At 39.6% G+C, this 24,809-nt stretch overlaps 1 protein-coding gene across 1 annotated transcript in view; it reads right to left on the reverse strand.

The window, feature by feature from the left end:
* STK38L (serine/threonine kinase 38 like) overlaps nucleotides 1-24,809 on the reverse strand; it is a 188,085-nt gene that overhangs the window by 8,756 nt on the left and 154,520 nt on the right. Inside the window, exons 3-7 of the mRNA XM_079716024.1 lie at nucleotides 16,440-16,584; nucleotides 12,710-12,761; nucleotides 6,854-6,976; nucleotides 6,511-6,594; nucleotides 53-176 (exon numbers count right to left, since the gene is read on the reverse strand). Coding sequence (XP_079572150.1) covers nucleotides 53-176; nucleotides 6,511-6,594; nucleotides 6,854-6,976; nucleotides 12,710-12,761; nucleotides 16,440-16,584 — 528 coding nt within the window. The remainder of the gene's footprint in view (nucleotides 1-52; nucleotides 177-6,510; nucleotides 6,595-6,853; nucleotides 6,977-12,709; nucleotides 12,762-16,439; nucleotides 16,585-24,809) is intronic.

The raw sequence follows: 24,809 nt of genomic DNA on the forward strand, positions 1-24,809 counted from the left end.
ACATATAACAATGTGCTTGTGTCAGTCTGTCATTGCTATTGTTTGCTTTTACCTCCAGGGAGAAATTCCATGATTAGATAAAGGTTCCTCTTATCTTGAAAACTGTAAAACATCTTCACCACCCAGGCACCATCTGCTTCTACTAAAATATCTCTTTCTGCTCGGATATGGGCCACCTGGAAGAATGTATTTTGAAAAAATAATTGTACCACATTACACATTTTCCAAGCTTACTTCTTTTTTTTTTTTTTTTTTTTTTTGCGGTATGCGGGCCTCTCACTGTTGTGGCCACTCCCGTTGCAGAGCACAGGCTCCGGACGCGCAGGCTCAGCGGCCATGGCTCACGGGCCCAGCCGCTCCGCGGCATGTGGGATCTTCCCAGACCGGGGCACGAACCCGTATCCCCTGCATCGGCAGGCGGACTCTCAACCACTGCGCCACCAGGGAAGCCCCAAGCTTACTTCTTAACAATGATCATATTCTCAGTAAATTTGGAGAAGCTCAGGAAATAGTTTATTTATTTATTTATTTTTTGCAGTACGCAGGCCTCTCACTGTCGTGGCCTCTCCCGTTGCGGAGCACAGGCTCCAGACGCGCAGGCTTAGCGGCCATGGCTCACGGGCCTAGCCGCTCCACAGCATGTGGGATCTTCCCAGACCGGGGCACGAACCCGCATCCCCTGCATCGGCAGGCGGACTGTCAACCACTGCGCCACCAGGGAAGCCTGGAAAGTTTATTTTAGCTGATATCTTTAGGCCTGAAAAGGTGGGATCACAAGGGGAAGCTGAGGCCTCTGAAGTAGAAAAATGATTAGTCTAAAATTTTTCTAACCAGAATCTCCACCTAGCCAAGGATCTTGGCTTTGTCATGTAAATTTAGGGTCTGACTTTTAAAAGTTAAAAGTAGTAAGCAATGCCCTATAGATGGGTATGACAAAGTCTGGGTCCTTAGCAAACTATTTTTAACTCTTACTAGTCCAAAAAAGGGACTGACTTGGTCTTTAACCATTAGGTTGTTTTTTTAAGAAGGAGAAACATTTATAATAATTTTATATCATTTTGTTATAATGAACTTTTATAATTATATACATCTACAGCAAATTATTATATAACTTTTTGGGATTTTGCTACTTTTGTCACATAATTTTGACACATAATTACTAGAGCTACTATTACATGAACAATAGACTGAAAAATTTTATAAACTGAGTGATTTGTGGGGTTGGTATAATCAACTTTCAGATGCTTTTCCACTGAGACAGTTATACATTCTTTCTTCAAAGATTAATTAATGATAGGATTTGAGTTTATGCGTTTGCTATTTTCATTGTGCATCATTATGAACCCTGACCTAAAGCACACAAGAACACAGATTTTGTAAACCTTTTCATGACAACAAAATATGATCTGCTTAAATTATCTGGGATTATTGTATTATGATCCGATACAGTAAATGCTCTGAGATCAAAATCAAAGCACACGAATAAACGTTAAAAACTAAAAACTTGTTTTCTGGCATCAAAAACCTTAAAATCTCTCTGGACCTGTTTCATAAAGTGAAAAATGATATCAAAATTCTTACCTATTACCTTTTACAAAGCATTTTAAGATGGTAAAGGAAAAACAAACTTTTGGTGTTGCCTCTGTGGTTGTCAGGATAAACTTGGCTTGATTATTTTTAAGTATCTTAAAGCCAGATTACAGGATATGTTTTCAAAAACGAGCCTATGTTTCTAAAGTATAGCAAGTATCATGCACAGTAATCCAGTACCACAATAGTGGGGAGAAAAGTTGCTACTTAATTTTGCAGAGTGGTTAGCATTCAAGTAAATGTGATAAAAACTTAAAATAATGACATATTAGAATTGAGTGGGGAAAAGGTTTTCTAAAATGAAATTCAATGATGACAAAAGCAGATTAATTTATACAGGGGAAAAAACAGCCCCAAAGTGCAAAACAGACTTGATGTTGGACTCCAGCGAGATTCTCCTGCAAAATATTCTAGACCAGGGCTGTCCAATAGAAATAAGTGTAAGCCACGTACATCATTTTAAGTTTTCTAGTAGCCACACAAAAAATAAAAAGAAATGGGTGAAATTATTTTTAACAATATAGTTTCTGTAACACCCATATATCCAAAATGTAATTTCAGTATATAATCAATATAAAAATTGAGATATTTTACACTTTTTTTTTTTTGCACCAAATCTTCAAAATTTGCTGAGCATTTTCCATTCACAGCACATCTCAATTCAGACTAGCTACACTGAAGTGCCCAGTAGCCACACGTGGCCAGTAACTAAAGACTAGAAGACTAGAGCTGGAACTAACTGCTGCCTTTTGTTCTTCCTCTAAAACCCGACCCAGGACTAATCCCATATGGCTTAGTTAGAAGATTCCTGTTTATGTCCTCATCTCTGAGGATCAACATCTTGACACAGACATGTATTCCCATGATTGTCTGCAACTCTCTAACACAGCTCAGTATCTCGACCTTCCTTGTCTTCCGAACCGCTTCCCCCTGGAATCAGCCTGTGTTCAACAGAACCCCTGTCACCTCATCTCTGGATGGCTCCCATCACCTTCTCATCCTAACTGAAATCGGGCTGTCCACGGAGAGGCCCGTCTTCCTGCACAGTGAGTTGTCAGGAATGCCCTGCTTTCTCTCTCGTGGTTCTTGATTTCCTGCTCATCCTCAGCTGCTTCTGAACCACTGTGACACTTTCCTCATCCCCAGCTCCTCTGAGGGCATGCTGTCAGGCGCCGTCAGCGGTCATCCTTCCTCCTGGTCAACCCCCCCAAGTCATTCATGACTTCAGCTCATGGCTCACCAGCTTCCTTTCCATCCTTTCTAGTCATGGGTGAATTTCAAGATCCGTAAGGACGAACCACCAAATACCCCGTCAGCACAGCTCCTGCATTCTTCCTCACCTCCAGTGATCTTTTCCTCCACTGTGCCTCAGCCACCCATGGTAATCTTCTTGTCCTTCTCATAACCAATAACTGCCCTCCCTCTAAAATCTCCATTTGAAGGACCTCTGTTTCTGATCCCCACCTTTTATCCTCCCAGGTGTCTTATTCTTGTACTTCAATCTCCATTCCATGGACCCTACACCACTTTTTCTCTGTTACTCTCCTCAGAACCTCATTTCTTTCTCTACCCGGCCTTGGTTCCATCATTACAATCACTCTTTTGCAAACAGCTTCAACTCCCTTGTCCTCCTCTCCCTCTGTTGTATTTGCCTGGCAAAATACCAACCCTAGTTAGGCCTGTACCTGCCCCAGAGCAACTAAGTATTACCAGAGAAAAATCACCCAACAATACCAAGTGGTTTCACTTTACGTTCACGATTGAAAATCTCAAGGGACATTCAACTTCAAGTCTGCTTTCCCACACTTCAAGTCGATAGTTGTGACTGTTCCACAACTTCTGTCTGCTTACACCTCCAGCAAGCTACCTACCCCTCCTTTCCTCCTGCTGATGACCTCCTTTATTTGCACTCAGGAGGAACCTGGCACTTTACACGCCAGATCAGCCACCCTGCGTTTGTTCCTACTTTCTCTGCTTTTCCTCCCTGTCCGAATGTCCCAGCTCCTATCAAAGATCAACTTCTCTGTCATCCTGTGTACTCCTGTAATTATCTGCCTTCTCTCTCCCGCATCTTCAGTTTTTCTCTCTCTAATGGACTCTTCCAATCAGCAGTGCCTTAACAACAACAGCAACAAAAAAAACAACATTCTTTACCAAACTGTTCTTTGTTCTGCTTTACGTGAAAGACTTATCTATACTCACGTTCTCCACTTCTTGCTTCCCATTTTCTTTCCCACTGTTCCACTTAGGCACTCCAATCCACTGGAGCTGTCCTTCCCAAGTTATTCAGAATCTCCAACAGTGACACCCAGTGGCCTGTCTTCCTCTTGCCCCTCTCTTAGCAGCATTCAACATACTTGACCATTCACCTTCTCCTTTGAACGCTTTCTTCTGCTGGCTCGCGTAACACCATGTTCTCCTAGCGGTCTCCCTTAACTGAGCAGATGTGCCCTCTTGGTCTCCTTTCCTGGATTCTCCTCTGCCTAGTGTTCCCTAAGGGCTTGGATCCAGGCCCTCTTTTCTTCGCTATATTTGTTCCCTAGGCAATTTCATCTGTCCCATTACTTTCAATACTATCAATCTATTGATTACTTCTGAATTATATTTTTTTAAATTAATTAATTAATTAATTAATTAATTTATGGCTGCGTTGGGTCTTTGTTGCTGTGCACGGGCTTCTCATTGTGGTGGCTTCTCTTGTTGCGGAGCACGGACTCTATCTAGGTGCACGGGCTTCAGTAGTTGTGGCTCATGGGCTCTAGAGCGCAGGCTCAGTAGTTGTGGCTCTCGGGCTTAGTTGGTCTGTAGCATGTGGGATCTTCCTGGACCAGGGCTCGAACCCATGTCCCCTGCATTGGCAGGCGGATTCTTAACCACTGTGCCACCGGGGATGTCCCTAAATTATATTTCTAGTCAAACTTCTCCCCATATTCTAGCCAACTGTCAACATAATTATCTCTACTTGGATATCCAAGAGGGAGCTCAAACAATATGCCACAAAGAGAACACTTGATTCCCAGTGTTACCAAACCTGTTCCTTCCTCAGTCTTTCCTACATTAGAAACTGACACCATCAGGCATCCCATTCCCACAGTAAAACTCTACGTATTATCCTTGATTCTTCCCTCCCTTTTCACTACCCTTACCTCTCCTCTCACCCCCGCAACATAGAGTACGTCACAGAAAATCCTGCTGGCTCTTCCATGGAAACATATACTTAATCTGTTTGACTTTTTTCCTCTTTGCTGTTGTGTAAGCCACAATCACATCCTGGCTGGAATCGCTACACAGTCTCTCAAGTGTTCTCCCTGCTTCAACTCTTGTTTGTCCTTCCAGCAAGCAAAGGGATTGATTCATCTTTGTAGAACATCCATCAGACATGACGCTTCTCTGTTTAAGCAAAACATGTCTTCCCACTGCATTTGGAGTAAGACCCACACGGCCTGCAAAGCTCTGTGGGATCTGGTCCCTGCCTTCCTCTCCCCCTTCACCTCCAACCACTCTTCCCCTCACTGAATTCAGCCACCGTGGCTTCTTGCCGTCTCTGAGCAGGCCAAGATTATTCTTGCCTCAGGGCCTCTGCATTTGCTCCCTGGATCTTTGTTCTACCAGATCGTTAGATCTCATACTTCCTAATTATTCAGTCTCTCATCAATATTCCCTTCTCAGAGAACCTTCCCTCATCTCATTCTTCCTCCTAAAGCCAGGTCACCTGCATCACTTTATCCTTTTGTAAAATCTATCTTCATACTACTCATCAGAAATGACTATTTCAAATAGCTGTCTGCCCATTTTCCCCACGACTGTCAGCGAACAAGAATCAGGTTTCTCCTGTTAATCACTGTACTCCCAGAATGTAGAATAGTATTTGACACGTCATAGGCACGTAATAAATACTTGTTGAATAAATGGAATAGAAATAAAGTGAAACAGTGCAGTGAAAATTAAAGTGGGCCATATTTAAATAAAAAATCAACATCATACGGCTATAATAACAAAGTAAGCTTTAGGTGGGACTAAAGACTGAAATCAAGCATTAGGTATAGAGGGGTGCCATCTCCCTCTGTACCCTTGTTGAGCCCTTCACTAGCATATATATTCACTTAGGGTTCTACCCAGACTGGAGATACACGTGAATGCATAAAATAATACTATTGATGTTTTCAGATTTATGGCCGCCCCATAAACTGCATCAAGTCACAGGAAACATGGAGAGAGCCCAGGAGTACAAAACTGGAGTGGCTACAGATTTTGGAAATATGTAAAATCAGCAAATTCTCAAGAGACTGGTTTGCTTATTTGATAGGTGACAGGGACTGAGAAAGCTGAGAACCGTCCTTTATTTTCACTGAATTCAGAGAAGAAGGTATTCTGTTATAGACTGAATGTTTTTGTTCCTCCTGAAAATTCCTACGGTGATGTGCTAACTCCCAGTGTGCCTGGGTTTGGAGATGGGCCTCTAAGAAGGTACTGAAAGTTAGTGAGGTCGTAAGGGGCAGGGCTAGTGTTCTCGTATGAAGAGAGCCCAGGGAGTCACTCTCCCCTCTCTGTGCACACACCAAGGAGAGGCTACGTGGGGACCTGGTGAGAAGGTGGCCGTCTGCAAGCGAGGAAGAGCGCTCTCACCGGCAACCAAACCCTGCCTGCTCTTGGGCTTCCAGCCTCCAGAACTGTGAGAAAAGAAACTTCTGTTGTTTAAGCCACCCAGTCTGTGGTATCTTGTTAGACATGTAAATCAGATTATGAATTTGGAAGAAATCTGAACTATAAGAATTGAGAAACAACGAAGCAGGCTACCAAAAGTCTACAGATTATATAGTAAGATGTGTAGGTTTCTTTCTACAAGTCCCAGTTTTAGCACTTGCTCTAACACCTAGTCAGTGGACACCCCTTTGGCTACGTGTGTTAAAGAGCTCATACCTGCTCTTTTTCAAGCATGTCAGCTTTTCTCAGTATCTTCATTGCATAGATATGGCCTGTATCTTTCTTCTGGACCAGCCGCACCTAGAATGTAAAAATTCATATCACAAATGTCAAACAATCACTACTATTTGTTTAGGAGTGAAAGGTAGGTTCCTTTAAAGAAAGCAGTGTTGTAGTTTGCTGTTGCTGGTGTTTTAGAAATTCTATTAAAATTAAGCTATTTTAATATACATTTCAATATATTACACTACTTTAATACATATTAAGCTATTTTAATATATATTCTGAACTATCTTAAGATACATATGTTCAACAGCAGTGACTTAAAAAAGAAGCACACCTCTCCGAATGCTCCTCTTCCTATAACTTTCAGAGACTCAAAGTCATCTAAGCCAAGTCTGGTCCGCTTGAGCCGTAAGAACTCTGTTTCCTTGCGAGCATGTTGTGATCGGCGTAACTTTTTCTATTAAAAAAGGACAGTTTAAAAGGATGATTTTAAAATCAGATTATTTCAAAGGAAGCCTATAGTATTAAAAGATGAGATACATTATAATAAAGGTAATGTATCTAAATATTATATACTGGTACTATAACTTATTTACCAAAGTTGAATATTTATTAAGCATGGAAAAAATAAAGTAATCTGAAAAAACCATTTTAAAATTTTTAACAATTGATAAATCTTTATTCTTGAGGCAGACTCCATTAAATGTTTCATCTTAACTAGTTCACATATTCTTTCATTTTTATGCTAAATTAATTCAAAAACAAAAATTATACTTTAGGAAATGCTAATAGTATTCTGATATTGATTTTTTACTGTCAAGAAATCTACTTTGGGCCTCCCTGGTGGCGCAGTGGTTGAGAGTCCGCCTGCCGATGCAGGGGATACGGGTTCGTGCCCCGGTCTGGGAGGATCCCATATGCCGCGGAGCGGCTGGGCCCGTGAGCCATGGCTGCTGAGCCTGCGCATCCGGAGCCTGTGCTCCGCAACGGGAGAGGCCACAACAGTGAGAGGCCCGCGTACCACAAAAAAAAAAAAAAAAAAAAAAAAGAAATCTACTTTGCTTCAATTCCCTAATTTCCAAGGTTGCTCTGTCACAACTACTGAGACTTCTGATACCGAAATAACACAACAGCAGTATTTCCATATAGATTTATTTATGGTTAGAATTTATTCTTGGGCAGATTTTTAATAAAGTGCTTGAGACTTGTCACACAACTTCTTGAAAATATGAAATTGCAACAACAAAAAAAATTACACAAAGTATCCTTTAAAATATCCGAGTCAAGAATTTCATAATTCATTCTCCAAAGATTACAAAAAATACTATTAATAAGAAACATTATGAAATACCTGAAGGTTACACTTGGAATGGGCATTTATTTAACTGTTCTAAACCTCATTTTTCCCCTGGGAAAAAATTAAACCCTGGTTCATCTTCAACTGAACCCTATCAAGCTTTCAGTGGTTCAGGTCTGAGGAGAAAATAAGTCAAAATGACTGAAACTGTTTGGAAACATTGCTCCTAAATGCAGTGCAAGATAAAACCACTGAGTAGTCCCTTCCTACCCCTGTGTACATCTGTTTCCAAAAGGGTAGGGTGAACTATTAATTAGAAATATGCAAGCATGGGCTTCCCTGATGGCACAGTGGTTAAGAATCCGCCTTACAATGCAGGGGACACGGGCCCGAGCCCTGGTTCGGGAAGATCCCACATGCCGCGGAGCAGCTAAGCCCGTGCGCCACAACTACTGAGCCTAAGCTCTAGAGCCCGTGAGGCACAACTACTGAGCCCACGTGCCACAACTACTGAAGCCCGCACGCCTAGAGCCCGTGTTCCGCAACAAGAGAAGCCATTGCAATGAGAAGCCTGCGCACCGCAACAAAGAGTAGCTCCCGCTTGCTGCAACTAGAGAAAGTCCGTGCACAGCAACGAAGACCCAACGCAGCCAAAAATAAATTAATTTATTAAAAAAAGAAGAAAGAAATATGCAAGTATGTATCATTAATGCAACGGAATTCTGATACTTCTAACAAAGTTAATCTAAGAGGATAAAATTAGGAAATATGCCTTCCATCTAAATATCTTTAAACAGCTAAGTAAAGTCACATCAATGGTGGGAACAGTGAAGACCTTCTTTGTTTTGTGACCGCCTGGAGGGGTGGGATGGGGAGGGTGGGAGGGAGGGAGATGCATGAGGGAAGGGATGTGGGAACGGATGTATATGTATGACTGATTCACTTTGTTATAAAGCAGAAACTAATAAAAAAATTTTTAAAAAAATGCCTTTTGAATAATAATGTTGAAAAATTAATTATTAGTAAAACAAAAGAACTCAAAAGTAGCTTTTCAACTATGTATCTAATTTAAAAAAGGCCACATGGTGGCACTATACCACCATCTTTCAAAACAGCAAAGACCTTTTTAAAATTACATAAATGAACAAATATAAGAATTTTGAAAAGGCATTCTGGATTTATGACTTTATGGATTATAAAACAGTGTGTAGTTGGATGTAGTTCAGAAACTTGTCTAATCTGAACGGAAAAGATGACCTCATCACACAGTTTCATAAATTATGCTCAAAATCGACAGACAAGAGAGACAGCCAAAGAAAATAATGCTTATTAGTATTTGATAGGTTGTGTAGTGCAGTAAGTAAATGATGTTTATGTAGTTTTGAGGACAGCTATTAAATGGCAAAAAGGGAGATCACAGTGTATGGAATATATAATCCTACAAAAAAGGGAAGTCACCTACAACATTGTTATAGTACTTAAAAAAAAAAAACTATCCATGATATTAGAGTCAGTGTTGTAGTCCAGAGAGAGCTGAAACAAGTACACATTAAACTACAAAAAAAAAAAAAAAATCGATGAAAAATCATTGATACATCTGCTCACAACCTGTGTAGATTAAGTCACCTTGAAAAACAAATAACATTTTTGTGGTAATCACATTCTTTCCTCTCCAAAGACAACAACAAAAATCTGTGGACAAACTTAACATCTCATGGCTCTCTTGCAGCTTAAACTTGCCCAGTTTGGTTTTCCATTAGAGTAAATAATATTCCATGTTCGATGGGATTTTAAGTGAGATGAAACTAGAAATACGCCATTTTCTTTTTTTCTCCATTCCTTTTCAAATTGGCATTCTCCAAACTCTCAATCTGTAGGGTGCTCAGTTTTTGTAGAAGACAGTGTACACAGAAGTTTTAAGATAAGAAAGGGGTCAGCTAACAACTTCATCTCAGTATAAATGCTTTTTAAGGCCACGTTATATATGGTTGAGTTTTCACAAATAACTTTCACAAATTATTTCACAAATAACTTTCTATTACAGAATGAATTAAGGATGAATTTATTTTTATAAAACAATTTTACTTTGAAAAGACCCATCCCACACAAAGAGAGTTCAAAAATACTGTACATTAGATTGAGAGACCATGTCTATTTTATAGAATGTGACAGCTTGGGACCTAGTATGGGGCCTAACAAGAAGCATTTGTGGAATTCAAATACCTTTACCAAAAATTTTACATGTTTTATAAATGGTTATAATGGGCCAATGAGCATTTTTAGGGGTAAAATCACCTCACATTTTCTACAAGTTATTTAAGGAGAAACAAAGAAAACAGCTCTAGATGTACTTAGTACTTCCTGGTGTGAACCAGAGATTACAAGCCAGAAGCTACAAGCTGTACTCAACTCACAGATGCATTTGATTTGGGCCCCCAAGTTGTTTTTAAATCACTCTAATGACTTGCCAATATTTTAAAAAGCGAGTGTTTTCATAAAAGTCCAGATTTCCAGCTTCTCTTGAAAAATAGGAACTTGGCCTCACTGGGCCAACGGTATAGCCCCCTTGGGTGGGCAGCAAGCAGCTCTGGGACCGGTCAGTCCCTATCAAGGCGCCAGTCACCAGGCGACAGGTATAATCGGGCTGGTGCTCTTGTTCTTTCAGTAAAGTGAAAAGTGGTATGTCTTTATCAAAAGATAAACTGTGAGGAGGGAATCTTTTAGAACAAGGCAAAAAAAGAATCTATTTCTTTGTGTAAATGAAAAAAAAATAAGAGTTGAATATGCAAAGTCTGTTAGATCAAAAGAATATAACCTAAGACGTCACTATGAAACAAGCGTGGCCAGCTTTTCTCATTTATGTTTACCTGCTTGGCCCTTGTACATCTGCTTTCATACAGTTCATTATTAAAGTTCAATAGTCTTCATATATTAATTATTTTGTACAGACCTCTTAACGATCATGTAAATTCTACCTATTTCTTTAAGATTCAAATCAATTGTTACTTCTTCCATGAAACATTTTCTGATCTCCTGATCTCCTGAATTAGGGGAAAAAAATCTCCATATTTTCAAAGTTTGCCACATTCTATCATGTGTACATATTTTTACACACACACGTAATCTTTCCTTCCCATCTGTAAACTCTTCAGGGAGAGATCCATTGTCCATTTGTTCATTTATTCACCAAACATTTGTTCATTTATTCACCAAATATTTATTCTCGCCCTCTGACAGCCCTGGAGATGTAAGAAGTTTCTACTCTGGGCAGATGGTATTTTAAGGCTGCCACAGGGACAGGAACAGAGTTCTGTCCCAGTGGACATGATGCCTAAAGTGGGATGGAAGGAGTCTTGAAGAATAATGAGACTCAGGCAGGAGGAAGAAAGAGTTCCAAGCAGCAAAAAAAAAGCACGGGAAAAGGTCCACGGGCAAGAGTGTGGAAATGAAAGTAATTTGACGTTGTTGGTCAGCCTGGCGGTAGAGTGACAAGAGATGAGGCTAGAGAGAGGGAAGCAGAGGCCAAATCATAAAGGCCATGTACACCCATGTTAAAGAGTTAGCCTTGGGGCTTCCCTGGTGGCGCAGTGGTTGACAGTTCGCCTGCCGATGCAGGGGACACGGGTTCGTGCCCCGGTCCGGGAGGATCCCACATGCCGCGGAGCGGCTGGGCCCGTGAGCCATGGCCGCTGAGCCTGCGCGTCCGGAGCCTGTGCTCTGCAACGGGAGAGGCCACAACAGTGAGAGGCCCACGTACGGCAAAAAAAAAAGTTAGCTTTATCCCAAGAGTACTTGGGAGCCAGTGAAGGGTATTAAGCAAAAGAGTGACATGGTCAGATCTGGTTTTTGACAGATAACGCTGGTTGAAGTGTGTAGAAAAACTGGGAGTGGGAATGTGCCTGAGAATGGAGGAAGAGAGACCAGTTGGCGGCAGTGATTCTTCAGGTGAAATACATGGTAGTTTAAACCACTGGGTTCATGGCACCAGACTAGTGAACTAGGTGGTTTTAAGAAATACTTAGGAAAAATTTAAGGAAATTTGGCAACCGATCAATTATTCTTGAAGCCCTCTTTTCTTATTCCTCACACTAGATACTATTCACTGAATATATATATGTTCTTGGAATTAAAAAAAAAAAAAAAGCTATCCCCTTTCAAAGGTTTCCATCACAGCAACAAAGTAAGAAGCCCACGTTCAAATAGGAAACCCACATTACCTAAGTTATAAAATCATCTGATATCATTACAAGAAGAAGTCACTGGGGTTGCTTTCATACAGTAGTTTTTCCCCCTTTTATTGAGATATAATTGTCATGTAACATTGTGTAAGTTTAAGGTATACAATGTGATGATTTTGTTTTTTTCTTTTTTGGCCATGCCACTTGGCTTGGGCTTGCGGGATCTTAGTTTCCCCGACCAGGGATCGAACCGGACCCCCTGCAGTGGAAGCGTGGTGTCCTAACCACTGGACCACCAGGGAAGTCCCTACAATGTGATGATTTGATACAGGTATGTACTGTACATTGTGAAATGATGACCACAATAAAGTTAGTTAACACATCCATTACCTCACATAACTATTTTTTTTTTTGTAGTGAGAGCATTTAAGATTTAGCAACTTGCAATTATATGACAGTATTGTTAACTAGAGAGAGGGAAGCAGAGGCCAAATCATAAAGGGCCTTGTACACCCATGTTAAAGAGTTAGCCTTGGGGCTTCCCTGGTGGCACAGTGGTTGAAAGTCCGCCTGCCGATGCAGGGGACATGGGTTCGTGCCCCGGTCCTTTTTTTGTGGTGAGAGCATTTAAGATTTAGCAACTTGCAATTATATGACAATATAATTATATGACAGTATTGTTAACTAGAGTCATAGTAATTACAGCTTACGTTACCTCTTCATCTGCTAATCCTTCTTCTTCCATAGCCACTTCTAATTTCTTCTGCCTTTTCAAAAAAAATTATTTAAATTTTAATATGTACCTAAGTATTCCCATTTAAGAAATGTACATTTATTTTTTCAAGTTTACACTCAGTTTGCCATGCTAAAAAAATCTTTCAAGTTGAATCAAAATAATCACTAAGAATAGCGACTAATATATATAAATATATATGCACATATAAATATTTCTTTCTCAAAATATAAATACAGTCCAGAATTAGCTGCCTCATACTAGCCAAATGAATAATTTACTTCTAAAGCTGCCTAAATGAATCATTAGCAAAGGTGACTCACGTTCTGATACAGAAAACTCTGTTATCTAATGTTCAAATCTCCAAAATCATTAACATTTATCAGAGTTTATACTAGATGTATAAAAAGGTAACTAACTACAGTGACTAAAAGTAAAAATTTTTAAGGTGGATATCCCTGTGCTCGAACCTTGGTTTTAACGCTTATTAGCTAAAGGAGCTTGTCTAAGTGCTTCACTTAAACACTAAACTTGATTGTCCTAATTAATCACAGAAAGATGTTCACTGCAATTAAGTGTATTTTATTCTAATTCTTGGAAAATTGGAAAGTCATATACGTACATTAAAAAATAGCCCATTAACTACCAGAACATTTGCTTTTCTAGGTAAAGCCAAGTTCAGTTCTTCAATATTTTAAAATGCACTCTTAAAGTTACTTAAGCTACGAGTGAGGGGGTGATAGATGAAATAACTAGTAACCAGAGAGATAGCCGTGGTACACATTTTGCAACTCATTTCCAAGGGACTATTAGTATTTTATTTCTATGGTGTTGCTCTTTTTCCTAAAGATAAACCTGGGAGAGCTCGTCCTAATTAGTTTTGGAGCGTCCCAGATAAAGACTAACTTTCAAGGATTTATCCAAATGGGTATAAGGGCTGAGGATTGAAACCATCATACAAATCTTTTGGCATTTGTTGTTTATGACAATATGCCCAAAGATAAGCTCTTTCCTAAACCACTGTTAAGATCCTTTTTATTTCTTATGGAAAATTCATAACAAAAATACCTGAAGCCTGTTCATAAATCAGCACCTAAAAGTATATCCTCCACTGACTTTCTCAATTCTAGTAATAAGCACCTAGGCTGATGCTAATCACACTGAGTTTTACCTTTTTTACACATTATTCACCCAAGCCCAACCCTTCCAATGGACTAAGTTCCTAATGCTGGATTCTGTGCCTGCCATCAGGCACCTCTGGGCGCCACAGAGCTGCTTGTTGAATGATTTGAGTTTTCTTCTCTGCAGGAAGAATCCAAAGAGTAAGAGGACCATTAACCCAGGAGGACTATCAATATATGAGCAACTTTATTCTTCTGGCAAATTCCTACTGTTCCCTTTCCTCAATCCTTGCTAAAGCTAATATTTCAGTAAAGTATCCCTCCTTCTAGGGAGACATGCAATAACTTTTATCCATTTCCATACCTAAACGAGAAGATCCATGGACTTCTCTTGTACCTTTCTAAAAAACAGCTTTCCTTCTAAAATGATCTTATGCTTTGTTCTGATTGGTACTTTTTTTGTCTTATGCATTTATCCAGTTAATTAAGCCTTAAAAATTCATCACATGTTTCTTAAAGTATAAGCTGCTAGAAAACAGCTGACTATTTAATTTGACTTCCATGGCACCATCATGCTTTTTTTTTTTTTTTAAATAGCAGTAGATACTTTTATTCTTATTTTCCTTTGTTTGGGAACAGAGGGCAAAACTGAATTATTTTAAGGTTTCAGCAATAAAAGACAATGAACCTTTAAAATTCTGATGAATAACTTGAGTACTATCGAAAAAATATAGGTCTTTCCTTCCTTGGTTCTCTTTTACTTTATTCAGTCTCCCTTGATGGTCTGCTCACTTCCAGAGACTTCCATTACATTTACAATTAGTATAATTTCTTACATGTTTGGATTTATTTCTAATTTATGGTGTGGTTTCTACTTGTGCCTGCCTTTTGGTATTTCCGCTTTTCTTTTTCCCTTGGCTTCTTCTGAACTTATTTTCCCCCTATCCGTTTTTTTTCCTTCTGTTAGTTTGAAAGTTACAAACTCTATTTTTACTCTTTTAGTGGCTACCCTAGAAATTAAATGTACACTTAATTTGTCAAAGCCTTAAATTAACCAATCTTTACCCCCTTCTGTGTTGTATCCCTATCCTTAGAGACACATTGATCTCTAAGAACAATTTAATTCCACTTACTTCCCTCTTGACTGACAGTCTACTGCAGGAAAATATATTTTTTAAATACATATGACATTATCATTATTGTTGATTTTTCTTACACAGTCAATTTTGGCTGAGATTTAGCCACATATTTACATTTAGATCTTCTGAATGCGATCACTTTCCTTCTGCCTAAATTGAATCTTTTGGAATTTCTGCTGATGGCAAACTCTTAGTTCTCTTTCCTCTCTTCCTTTGGGAACTTTGATCAAAGATACGTTTGCTCTCCTCACTATTCTCCACGTTTCTTAGCTCTCTTTTATATTTCCTTACTCTAAGTTGACTTCCGAATAGTTACTTACGTTTCATTTTCTAGTTCTAATTCTCTCCCCAGTCACGTCTAATCTGTAGTTGGACCTGCCCAAAATTATGTTCAAAACCAGATTCTTCCCCTCGAGTTCTGTTCCACTAAGTTGTACCACTTTCCAGTTGCCCAGGTGTGAAATTTCAGAGCCAGCGTGGACTAATTTCTCTCACGTTCCATACCTGGGTAGTTGCCGTGTTTTTTCTGTCTTTCTCACTCAGTTCTTCCCTGTCGTTGTTGTCATAATCCTAAAGCAAGCCTCCTTTCCACTGGCCTGGACTACAGCGCTAGCCTTTCCGGTTTCTAATCCCTCCTCCCACAAGCCACTCTGTACATCACAACTAAAGTAATCTTCCAGAGAAACACCTGTGATCACTTAAATCTTCTGTTCAAAAGTTTTCAAGGCTGTTTACTACCATGAAAATAGCTCCGTTACAAAGCATCCAAGGCTCTCAGGAAACGGTAAGAACCCAGCTTGAGTTAAACTGGACAGTGCCTGACCTGGCAGTAAAGGTGCTTTCTCTGATAGCCTTCCTCCTGCTCTTTAACCTCTTTCTTCTCCCTTTTATGTATATATAAATAATAGTCTTCCTTAGGAGCTCTGTTTAAATGCCACCACCATTTATGAAGCCTTCCCAGTTGCCTTAGTCAAAAACAACCTCCCCCTTCTTTGCCCTTCTCAAAGGGCATACTTTTCACCCTTTCATGTAATATTCATGTGCATTATCTCCCTTACTATAAGTTTCCTGAAGGCAAAATAACGTCATTCATTCTTTTTATAATTCTCCCATTTCCACGGATATACACACAACACTACAAATGTTTCTGGATTAAAGGCAGTCATTAAGTAGCCCTCTAAAAGAAAGTATAAAAAAAAGAAAGTATAAAGATATACCATAATTTCATGGTTAGAAACGTTTTGTTTAAAACATCAATTGACATGTGATATAAGTATATGGGTGCCCAGGACAGGACACTATTCTGTGAAAATAAAACAAGGAACCAGGTATACTGTCAGCAGACAGGGACCCACAATATTTATATTATTCATGGACAACATGCTTACACCCCACTTGCAGTATAACAGCTTATTTAACTACACAGAAAATTTTGACCAGCCTTTACTATACCTGGTTTCTCTCTCTTCATGCTGTAAAATTAGGTTGCTGTAAAAATTCTCCAGCGTGAGCTTGGCCACAGTCACTCTTTCCCGGGTATGGTTGCTCATAGGAAAGGTGGTTGTGGTCCCTGCCGTCATTGCCATAGTAACAGAAACTAGAACAACATAGAGACACAAATTACTCAATAGAAAGAAAACTTTCTATCCCTTTTAACAAACTCTAGAAATGGTTTAATTTCTACTAGGCAACAACATTTTACCCTAACAGTTAAGACATTCAAATGAAACTCAAATGCCTGTAGGAACCAGGAAGGAAACAAAAATGTATGAATCAAGCCAGGTGACAGCATGGAAGTTTTATGGCTTTTCCTGAACAATGTTTGTCTACTTAAAGCCAACTTTTAAAAACCACTGAGCCAGCCAAACAAAGTGCTGGTTTAAAGAAGATAATGTGGGGACTTCCCTGGCAGTCCAGTGGTTAAGACTCTGCACTTCCACTGTAGGGGGCACGGGTTCGATCCCTGGTCGGGGAACTAAGATCCCACATGCCACGCGGTGTGGCCAAAAAAAGAAAAAAAGAAGATAATGTGGACAATTAGACAAGATAAGGAATGTACGACTGAACTCTGGTGGCTGCTATAGGTGGGCACTGACCCTAAGAGACTTGCCTACCATAGTCCACATCTAGACCAAAAAAAAAAAAAAACCCCACAAAAAACAAACAAACAAAAAACCTAGAATGGTTCCATACATTAAAGAAGTTTTTGCTTATCTGGATGGGAATCATAACAGACTATCCTAGAGGAGGTCCAGATTGCCAGGGTGACCATCCAACGTTGCCTTCTTAGCTGAAAAGTATTCTTCCAAATCTGCCACCTAGTCCCCAACACCTACCTCTCCTTAACTACATAAAGACACAGAGTCCTGGATATCGACCTCAACTGGGCTATACTCCAGGGATAATGGAATGAACCAAAGACCTTCCTTGTTCTTCATGTGAAACAAGTCAAATACAGGTTGAAAGTAAACCATTTAACTCTGGCAAACTCCCAGTTCCACTGTTGTCTTAGTGGGTTTATACCTCAATTTACTGCTTGGGCCTCATTATGTCTAAAATGGTATCTATTATTTCAACATCATAAACTTGTTCCTCTGCTGACACTATAAATCTTTTTATAACAAGAAGCTGATGACACTACTTGTTTAAATTGTTCATGGCATGTACAGCAAGTCAAATTAGCTTAGCAAGATAAACAAAGACAACTCACAAACGCGGAGTGCTGGTATCTAACAGAAACTTGATAAGACTTTATTCATTAATTTCCCCCTTTTCTTGCCTGAGGATTTAAGGCAGTGGCACTCCTAGGCATGACTGCCTTTCTTCCTCACAGCAGCCTGGTAAAGAAAGGAAGTGAAGCTTGGACAAGTCACACAGCTGGTGAGCTGCAGAGTCCAACCCCACCCAAGTGCTATCTCCAACTTGCCTTTCTGGCCTTATCTGCTGTCCTTCCTCACCACTCACTCTTCTCCCAACATACTTGGCCCTTTCATGCCTCCAAGCCCTCACATGACCTATCCTGAACCAGTTACATCCTACACTCTGTTTGCAGGCATCCTGCTGATCCTTTACAGCCCAGTTTGTCTGAAGCCTTACTGCAGTGACTTCTCTAAGGTTCCCTGCCAGAAGAGACATCGATGGACCAGAAGGGGCCAAATGGCATTCTTTCAAGTGTGCTCTCTACCATTTGTAACAAATACTCCCAGGACTGGTGCTGGTCACTTCACCTGCCTATCCCCCTAAACTAGGAACACCTCTGGGCAAGAACTTTTTCTGCATCATTTTTGAGCGTTCACCTTGACAGCACCGTATTGGACACACAGTAGGCATTAATGAGTGAAGGAGTCCACCTATCAAATGGCGGGGGGAGGGGGTGGTGTGGGAGGAGAGTTGAAAAAATTAGCAAAAATTACCTATAAAGGTGGGCAACTGTGGAAAACGAAACTTACTGAACCTTGGAGTCAGATATTTAGAGATCTAATCCAGGTCCTGCTGCTAACTGATCACATGGTCTTATTCAAATCACCAGAACGCTCTGAACTCATGTCACTTTCCAGGCCAGACAGGAATTACGGTACTTGCTCTGCCTTGTTCACAGGCCTACTCTAAGGCCATCTGAGATAATATAACATAGAAATTATACAAATGTAAGACATTATTTTAGGCATCTAGTTTAATTTTTTAATGTGCTTTAATAATAGTAAGCATTATTTTTTAAACAGTAATAAAAATAAGGTCAAGAATTATTCTGGCCAAGTGATTTTCAAGCACTAAGCTTGGAATGCTACCTAAGGCAATGCTGCCATACCATCTTCAGAAATCTCAACTGGGTTCGTGTTTTATGTTTCAGGATCAGATGCAGAAAAGTCAAAGAAAGGAGAAGAGGGAATGGGATTGTATATAGCAAACATCCCAAATCATGTTTGCTAATTGGGATTTGCGGATTTGGTGAGGAGGGGGGAGCTGGGAGGATGGACTAGAAGTGGAGGAATTCAAATAAATTTAGGAAATCCAGATTATACAAAGTTTCTTACTGCGAGACTTCCCGGCATCGTTAATATGTTAATACGTATCCTGAATCCTCAAAAGAAGGTTAGGTATACATTTGCAATAGTATTCTAGGGAGCCTCTTTAGGCATATAAAATTTAAATTTATAGATAGTTATCTTTAAACACTGGTAAAAAAGTGCCTGCTACTCTTTTTCAATATCTGGGGGAGGGGGACTTAGAAACTCCAACAAAGAGTAATTAATACCTAGAAATTTTAGAGTGCTTTCTGATTTGTCCAGAGTATCTATAGCTGATAGAGAATTTTCAGATTGGTTTGCCAATTTGCAGGAGGAAAAAAGGTCAAGACCCAATTATAGTTGTCTATAGTTTCCTTTCAAAAAGTGAATGGTGAAAAGAATAACAAACAAAACCATGCCCCTTGGAAAAAAGCACAAAGAAATAACACATCAGTAATATTTGTAGAAGTTGGAAAGAAAGATGTATGATGAACTCAGGGTGTGGCCTTGGAAGGCAGCTGACACGCTGCTCTGCTCTGTCTGGCAAGAAGCAAGGTCTGGCCTTCAGCTGCCAGCGTCCCAGGACAAGGGAATTCTAGAAGCTCCTTTATCCTCGCAAAGTTCACAAGAGACTGATACACAAGACATAATGGCAATCTGCTGATTCACACAATAAGAAACTGAGGAACACGAAACAGATACTTGTATCTCTGGGCAAATGTGCTCCGTCCTTGTAGACAAGCTGGATGTACAGACTGAAGAAGACTGCTTGGTAAGCATGGCATCAAAACAGAGAACTGTTATGCAATTTAACTGTTTAATGGCATAAGGATAAGGTGGAATCTTAAAAAAAAAAAAAAAAAAGATCGACTGCTATCCTGCCCAGGACACCTCTGCCCACTTAAAAGTGGCTAGAGGAGATGGTCAATATTAAGCCCTGCTACTGACTGGGCTTTCCCAGATGATGCAAAACTGAAGGGGGGGAGCGGTGGCTAGCAGTGGGCAGAAATACTACTGAGAAAAACTTTGGGGGAAATTTTTGTGAAACATAAAAAAAAAGTTAGGAAATTGAAAACAATTCCAAACTACAGAAATTGTTTGCATTAACAGTACAGAAATAAATATGAAATTGTTTTAGATAAAGATTTTTGAACCTGAGGTCTTTATAAAAGAGGGGTAAAGAGAAGATCAGGTTTCTCCCATATAAAGACGTAATGAGTTTATAACTCCAAGATTCAGAAGTGGATATCGAGTAATGAAAAACAACTTCCAAACACTATATAATTTAACCATCATCGCTATGGTCTTTCCATTCTAGTTATACATACATGCAAGTGTGCAAGCCTTGTTTAAAAACCAAATCAGAGCAAAACCTATGTCTATTCATCTTTGTAACCAAAGTATTACAGCACCTGGCAAAGTGCTGAGCACACAGTCGGCATTCTGTAAATGACGGTGAGTAACTGAACTCAAATTTAATGGATATTAAATTATATATGTCCCATATCTAATAATTTCCTTTGGATTAAAAACTACAGAATCACTTACTGTTACGTTAACCTTCATAGAGACAAATCCTACTTGAGAGATACAACTACAGAAAAAGCCAAAAATCCCACCCTTAGTCTTGACTGAATAACATCTTTTAGAGATTAGCTTAAAAAAACAAGAAAAAACTATTACTCTCTAACCAGACACAAATAGGCTTTATAAAATTCAAATTGAACATAACTAAGAACAGAAGTGACCAAATTATTAAAAAGAATGATCTGGATGACTGGCACTTATTATACTGCAGATTTATTCCTCTAATGGATTTCACACTGTTCTTTGTCTTTTACTAAAGCCCTTTCTTTAGCCAGAAAAAGAACAGGATACAATTTGCAAGTCTAGAATTCCTGGACTGATAAAAACAACACTAGGTGCCCCTGGATTTCCTGTTCATGTGTTTTCTCCAGACTCCCCTATTCATTAATGGAGACTCTACCAATCGTTGAGTCCAGCATTCTTTCGTGTTTATCAAGCCTGGGGAAAGGAGATAACAAATCTGGCACTCAGGCCATCTATAAATACATGTAGTGTCTCTGAGCATTTGCCATCACACTTCTAAAATAGGAAAACAGAGCTGCTTTACCTGACTGGTAAAACACTATTTAACCGATGATTTCACCTTAGTTTCCTCATACTGTATTTCAGAGTATCATTAATGCCTTAGAGTATAAAAATTTTCCTAGATTCATCATTAGTTGCCACCATAGTGGTAACTAGGCTGCAACAGGTCCTCAGGTTGGACACTGTGTCCGCTGGGTCCCTAATGGTAACAGAGCAGCCACAGTTTCTTTCCTCTATGAGGTACAATCTGAAGAGCAAGAAATTCACAGTCAGGTGAGAGAGAGTTCAAGTCCCAGCACTAACTTGTACTAGTTGTATTATTTCCAACCAACATTTATTGCAGATATACACTACCTTCCAGCACTGCACAAAGTACTAAGACTGATAAAATACAGTCCCTGCCCTTAGGGAGTTCACAATCCTACGGGGACACAAGGGAAACTCAAGGAAAAGTGTACTCAGAGGTTTAAGAGAGGAGGAGATGCCTGAATTGAATCTTGTTGGTGGGTTGGGAAGGATAAGAGTTCACAAGTCAGATGGCCAGGGCAGAAGAGGAAGAGGTGAAAGGGCATGAAATCAACGGACACACTTGAGTGTAGAGAAGGGCTTGAGTATACATTTGGTGAAACAGCCAAAGATGAAGGTGGAAAGTCAGTTAGGAATCATGATAAAATACCTTTTATGCCATGTTAAAAAATTATCCTGAGTATAAATGGGAGTCATTTAAGGCTTTTAATTAAGTGAAGAACTAACAGCCAATAAAGAACATTCATTGAGTGCGTACCCCAGTACAAGAACTTATCTAAAAATGTTACATGTTTTAATACTTTTAATCCGCCTAACCACCCCTAAAATTCTATCTGATTGGCACTTCGGATAGATTACGCCAGCACAGGGAAGATGGCAAGAAGGCTGGGAGGAGACTAGACTGGAGGAGTGTAAGTCAGGTGAGGGGACTCAGTAGTAAACACTCAGGGGTTACAAACTGGTGGTCTGCAGCCATATTTCGTGTGACTTGCACTATGCTTCAGAAATTAGAAGATTTCACGTAAAAATCCAGATTTCCGGTTCCTCTCCAAAAATCAAGTCTGTCAAATTTGAACCCATATTCCTGCCTGCACATAGGCAGCAAGGACAGAAGCAGCAGGCCCCTTGCAAGCCCGCCTCCTGCCAGAGTCCACCAACCTCCGTCCCTCAGGCCCAGCCTCCTTCACTCCTTGAGTTACCTGCCTGCTTCCGTAAGCATCTGAGATTCCAATCCTGGTTTAGTGCAGAATAAGGACCCAATTTCACATAGTAGCAGAAGAGATTAAAAGAAGGGCTCAGATACTCAACTGAAAACACTGAAATCTATCATTCAATTTCAGATCTGGATGACTGGGTAAATGTTGATATCATTAGTAAGAATAGGAAGTATAAGAAGAGCTAACGGTGGGGAAAGAAAATAAGTTCAAGGCTGATCCTGAGTTATCTCACCAGACACAGGATCCATGTCTCTAAAATGGATATAAACCAGGCCAGCCTTAGAGAGTTGATGTGATGCTCCAATGATGGCAGAGCACAGTGATGAAGGCCCAGATTGCTAGGTCTGAATTTTGGCTCAGACACTCACTGGCTGTGTCAGTTTAGGCAAACTACTTAAACGTTCTGTGCTTCAGTTTCCTGTTGACTAAAATAAAGAGGATGATGGTCAACTTGTGTACATGCTTATTATGTTAATGCAAGACTTACAAGAATTATGGAAGTTAATATTTATAAAGGACTTAGAACGGTGCCTAGCACAGAGAAATGTCATGTGTTTGATAAATCAATATATAAATGAGAAAATATTTTAAACACATCTGGCTCATATTAAATGCACAAAAATGATGAATTTTCTTCCCTTCCTTACCCAATCCTCCTGCACATTCTTCCTTCCTTGAGCTGCTATCCTAGTAAGTTAGTTTGTAAATTTATTCTCTAGTGGATATTCTCTATCTCTTCTAGTCTTAAAACTTACTTGATTTGAAAATTTAGAGTGCTTTTAGTGGAGAAAGAAATGTACCAAAAAGTACTTATCAGTTTTCTAAATAGAAAGACTTGAAGTACAAAAAAACAAAAAACAACAACAAAAGCTTTGGGTAGAAGTCTTACTAGAAGTTAGTAGTGATTTGGGGCTATGACTAGGACAGCAGAAGGTGCTCCAGAGAAAAACTAATCACTCCTCTTACAAGATGGAGTAATTCTCCTGCGACAACAGACATCCACTCTACTTATAATCTATTTACTGTGTTTAGTGCCAAGAGCTTTTGTTTTTGTTTTTCATTAGTTAATGTGACTCTCTCCATTTGGTGTGTGTCCTGTTCACTAGTCCAGAGGAGCGATTATACAGACGGTTGTCCTTGCTTTCTATGTGTCATAAGCCTGGTGGTGATGGCACAGTGGTGCTGAAATCAACATTATCATTTTTATTTTCAAACCTGTTTTACAAAGAGGCATTTTTCCCTGCTGACCAAAATATAGTTCAAAGGTTGAGCTCCCAAAAGCTTAGCTACAGTAATACTGCTAACAGCAGACTATTTAAGTATGTTGATACGAATAATTACTAAAAATCCCTCTGCACATTGTTTTTTTTTAACTTGAGAAGGGAAAGTGTTTATGAAGTAAATGTAAACAATTAAGCTAAATTAAACTGAATTAAATTTGCCAAACAAAGGAGTAGTAATTTTATCTAAAAACTGGCCTGTTTACAGATCTTAATGTTTAGGTAAGGTAGTACCCCATTTTTCTCAAAAATATTCAGAAAGAAGCCATCTATTCTTAAATATATTTACAAAATTAAATTTTCTATCGCTCTAGCTGTCTAGTAATGCATTAGATCTTGCCTGCAAAAGATGCTCAGCTCAATCTACGAAGTCATAGTGAACTTAAAAAAATAAACTGGGGCTTCCCTGGTGGTGCAGTGGCTGAGAATCTGCCTGTCAATGCAGGGGACATGGGTTCGAGCCCTGGTCCAGGAAGATCCCACATGCCGCGGAGCAAGTAAGCCCGTGCACCACAACTACTGAGCCTGCGCTCTAGAGCCCAGGAGCCACAGCTACTGAAGCCCGTGTGCCTAGAGCCCGTGCTCCGCAACAAGAGAAGCCACCGCAATGAGAAGCCCGCGCACTGCAACGAAGAGTAGCCCCCGCTCGCCGCAACTAGAGAAAGCCCGTGCACAGCAATGAAGACCCAACGCAGCCCTAAATAAATAAATAAATAAATAAATAAATTTAAAATTTTTTTTAAATAAATAAATAAAAACTAAACTACCTCAGCTGAAATGCCGAACAACTTAGATGCTGATAATTTAGCACCAGAATGGCAAAACAAACAAACAAAACTTTTAGGTAATAGAGGCTTCCCTAAAAGAATTTTAGATCAAGTTCTATTAATTGGTACCCTCATAAACACACACAGGAACATACTTGCCTTCTTTAGACTAAAAGAGGAAACAAAAAAAATCACAATTTGCAAGGCAAGAAGTGGGGGGCATGGGGGAAGGGGGGAGGGGGAGAGTAAGGGAGGACCAGAGTGAGGACTTCAAAGCTATTTGTAATGGAGAATTATGCAGAAGCAAAACAACAAAAATAACATGGGAAGAAAACAAGGATTAACAGATTATAACTATAAAAATATATCCTTATTTATTAATATTTTATTTACATATAGAATTCATATATGT

This window comes from Hyperoodon ampullatus, assembly GCF_949752795.1.
Source record: "Hyperoodon ampullatus genome assembly, chromosome: 11".
Lineage (NCBI taxonomy): Eukaryota > Metazoa > Chordata > Mammalia > Artiodactyla > Ziphiidae > Hyperoodon > Hyperoodon ampullatus.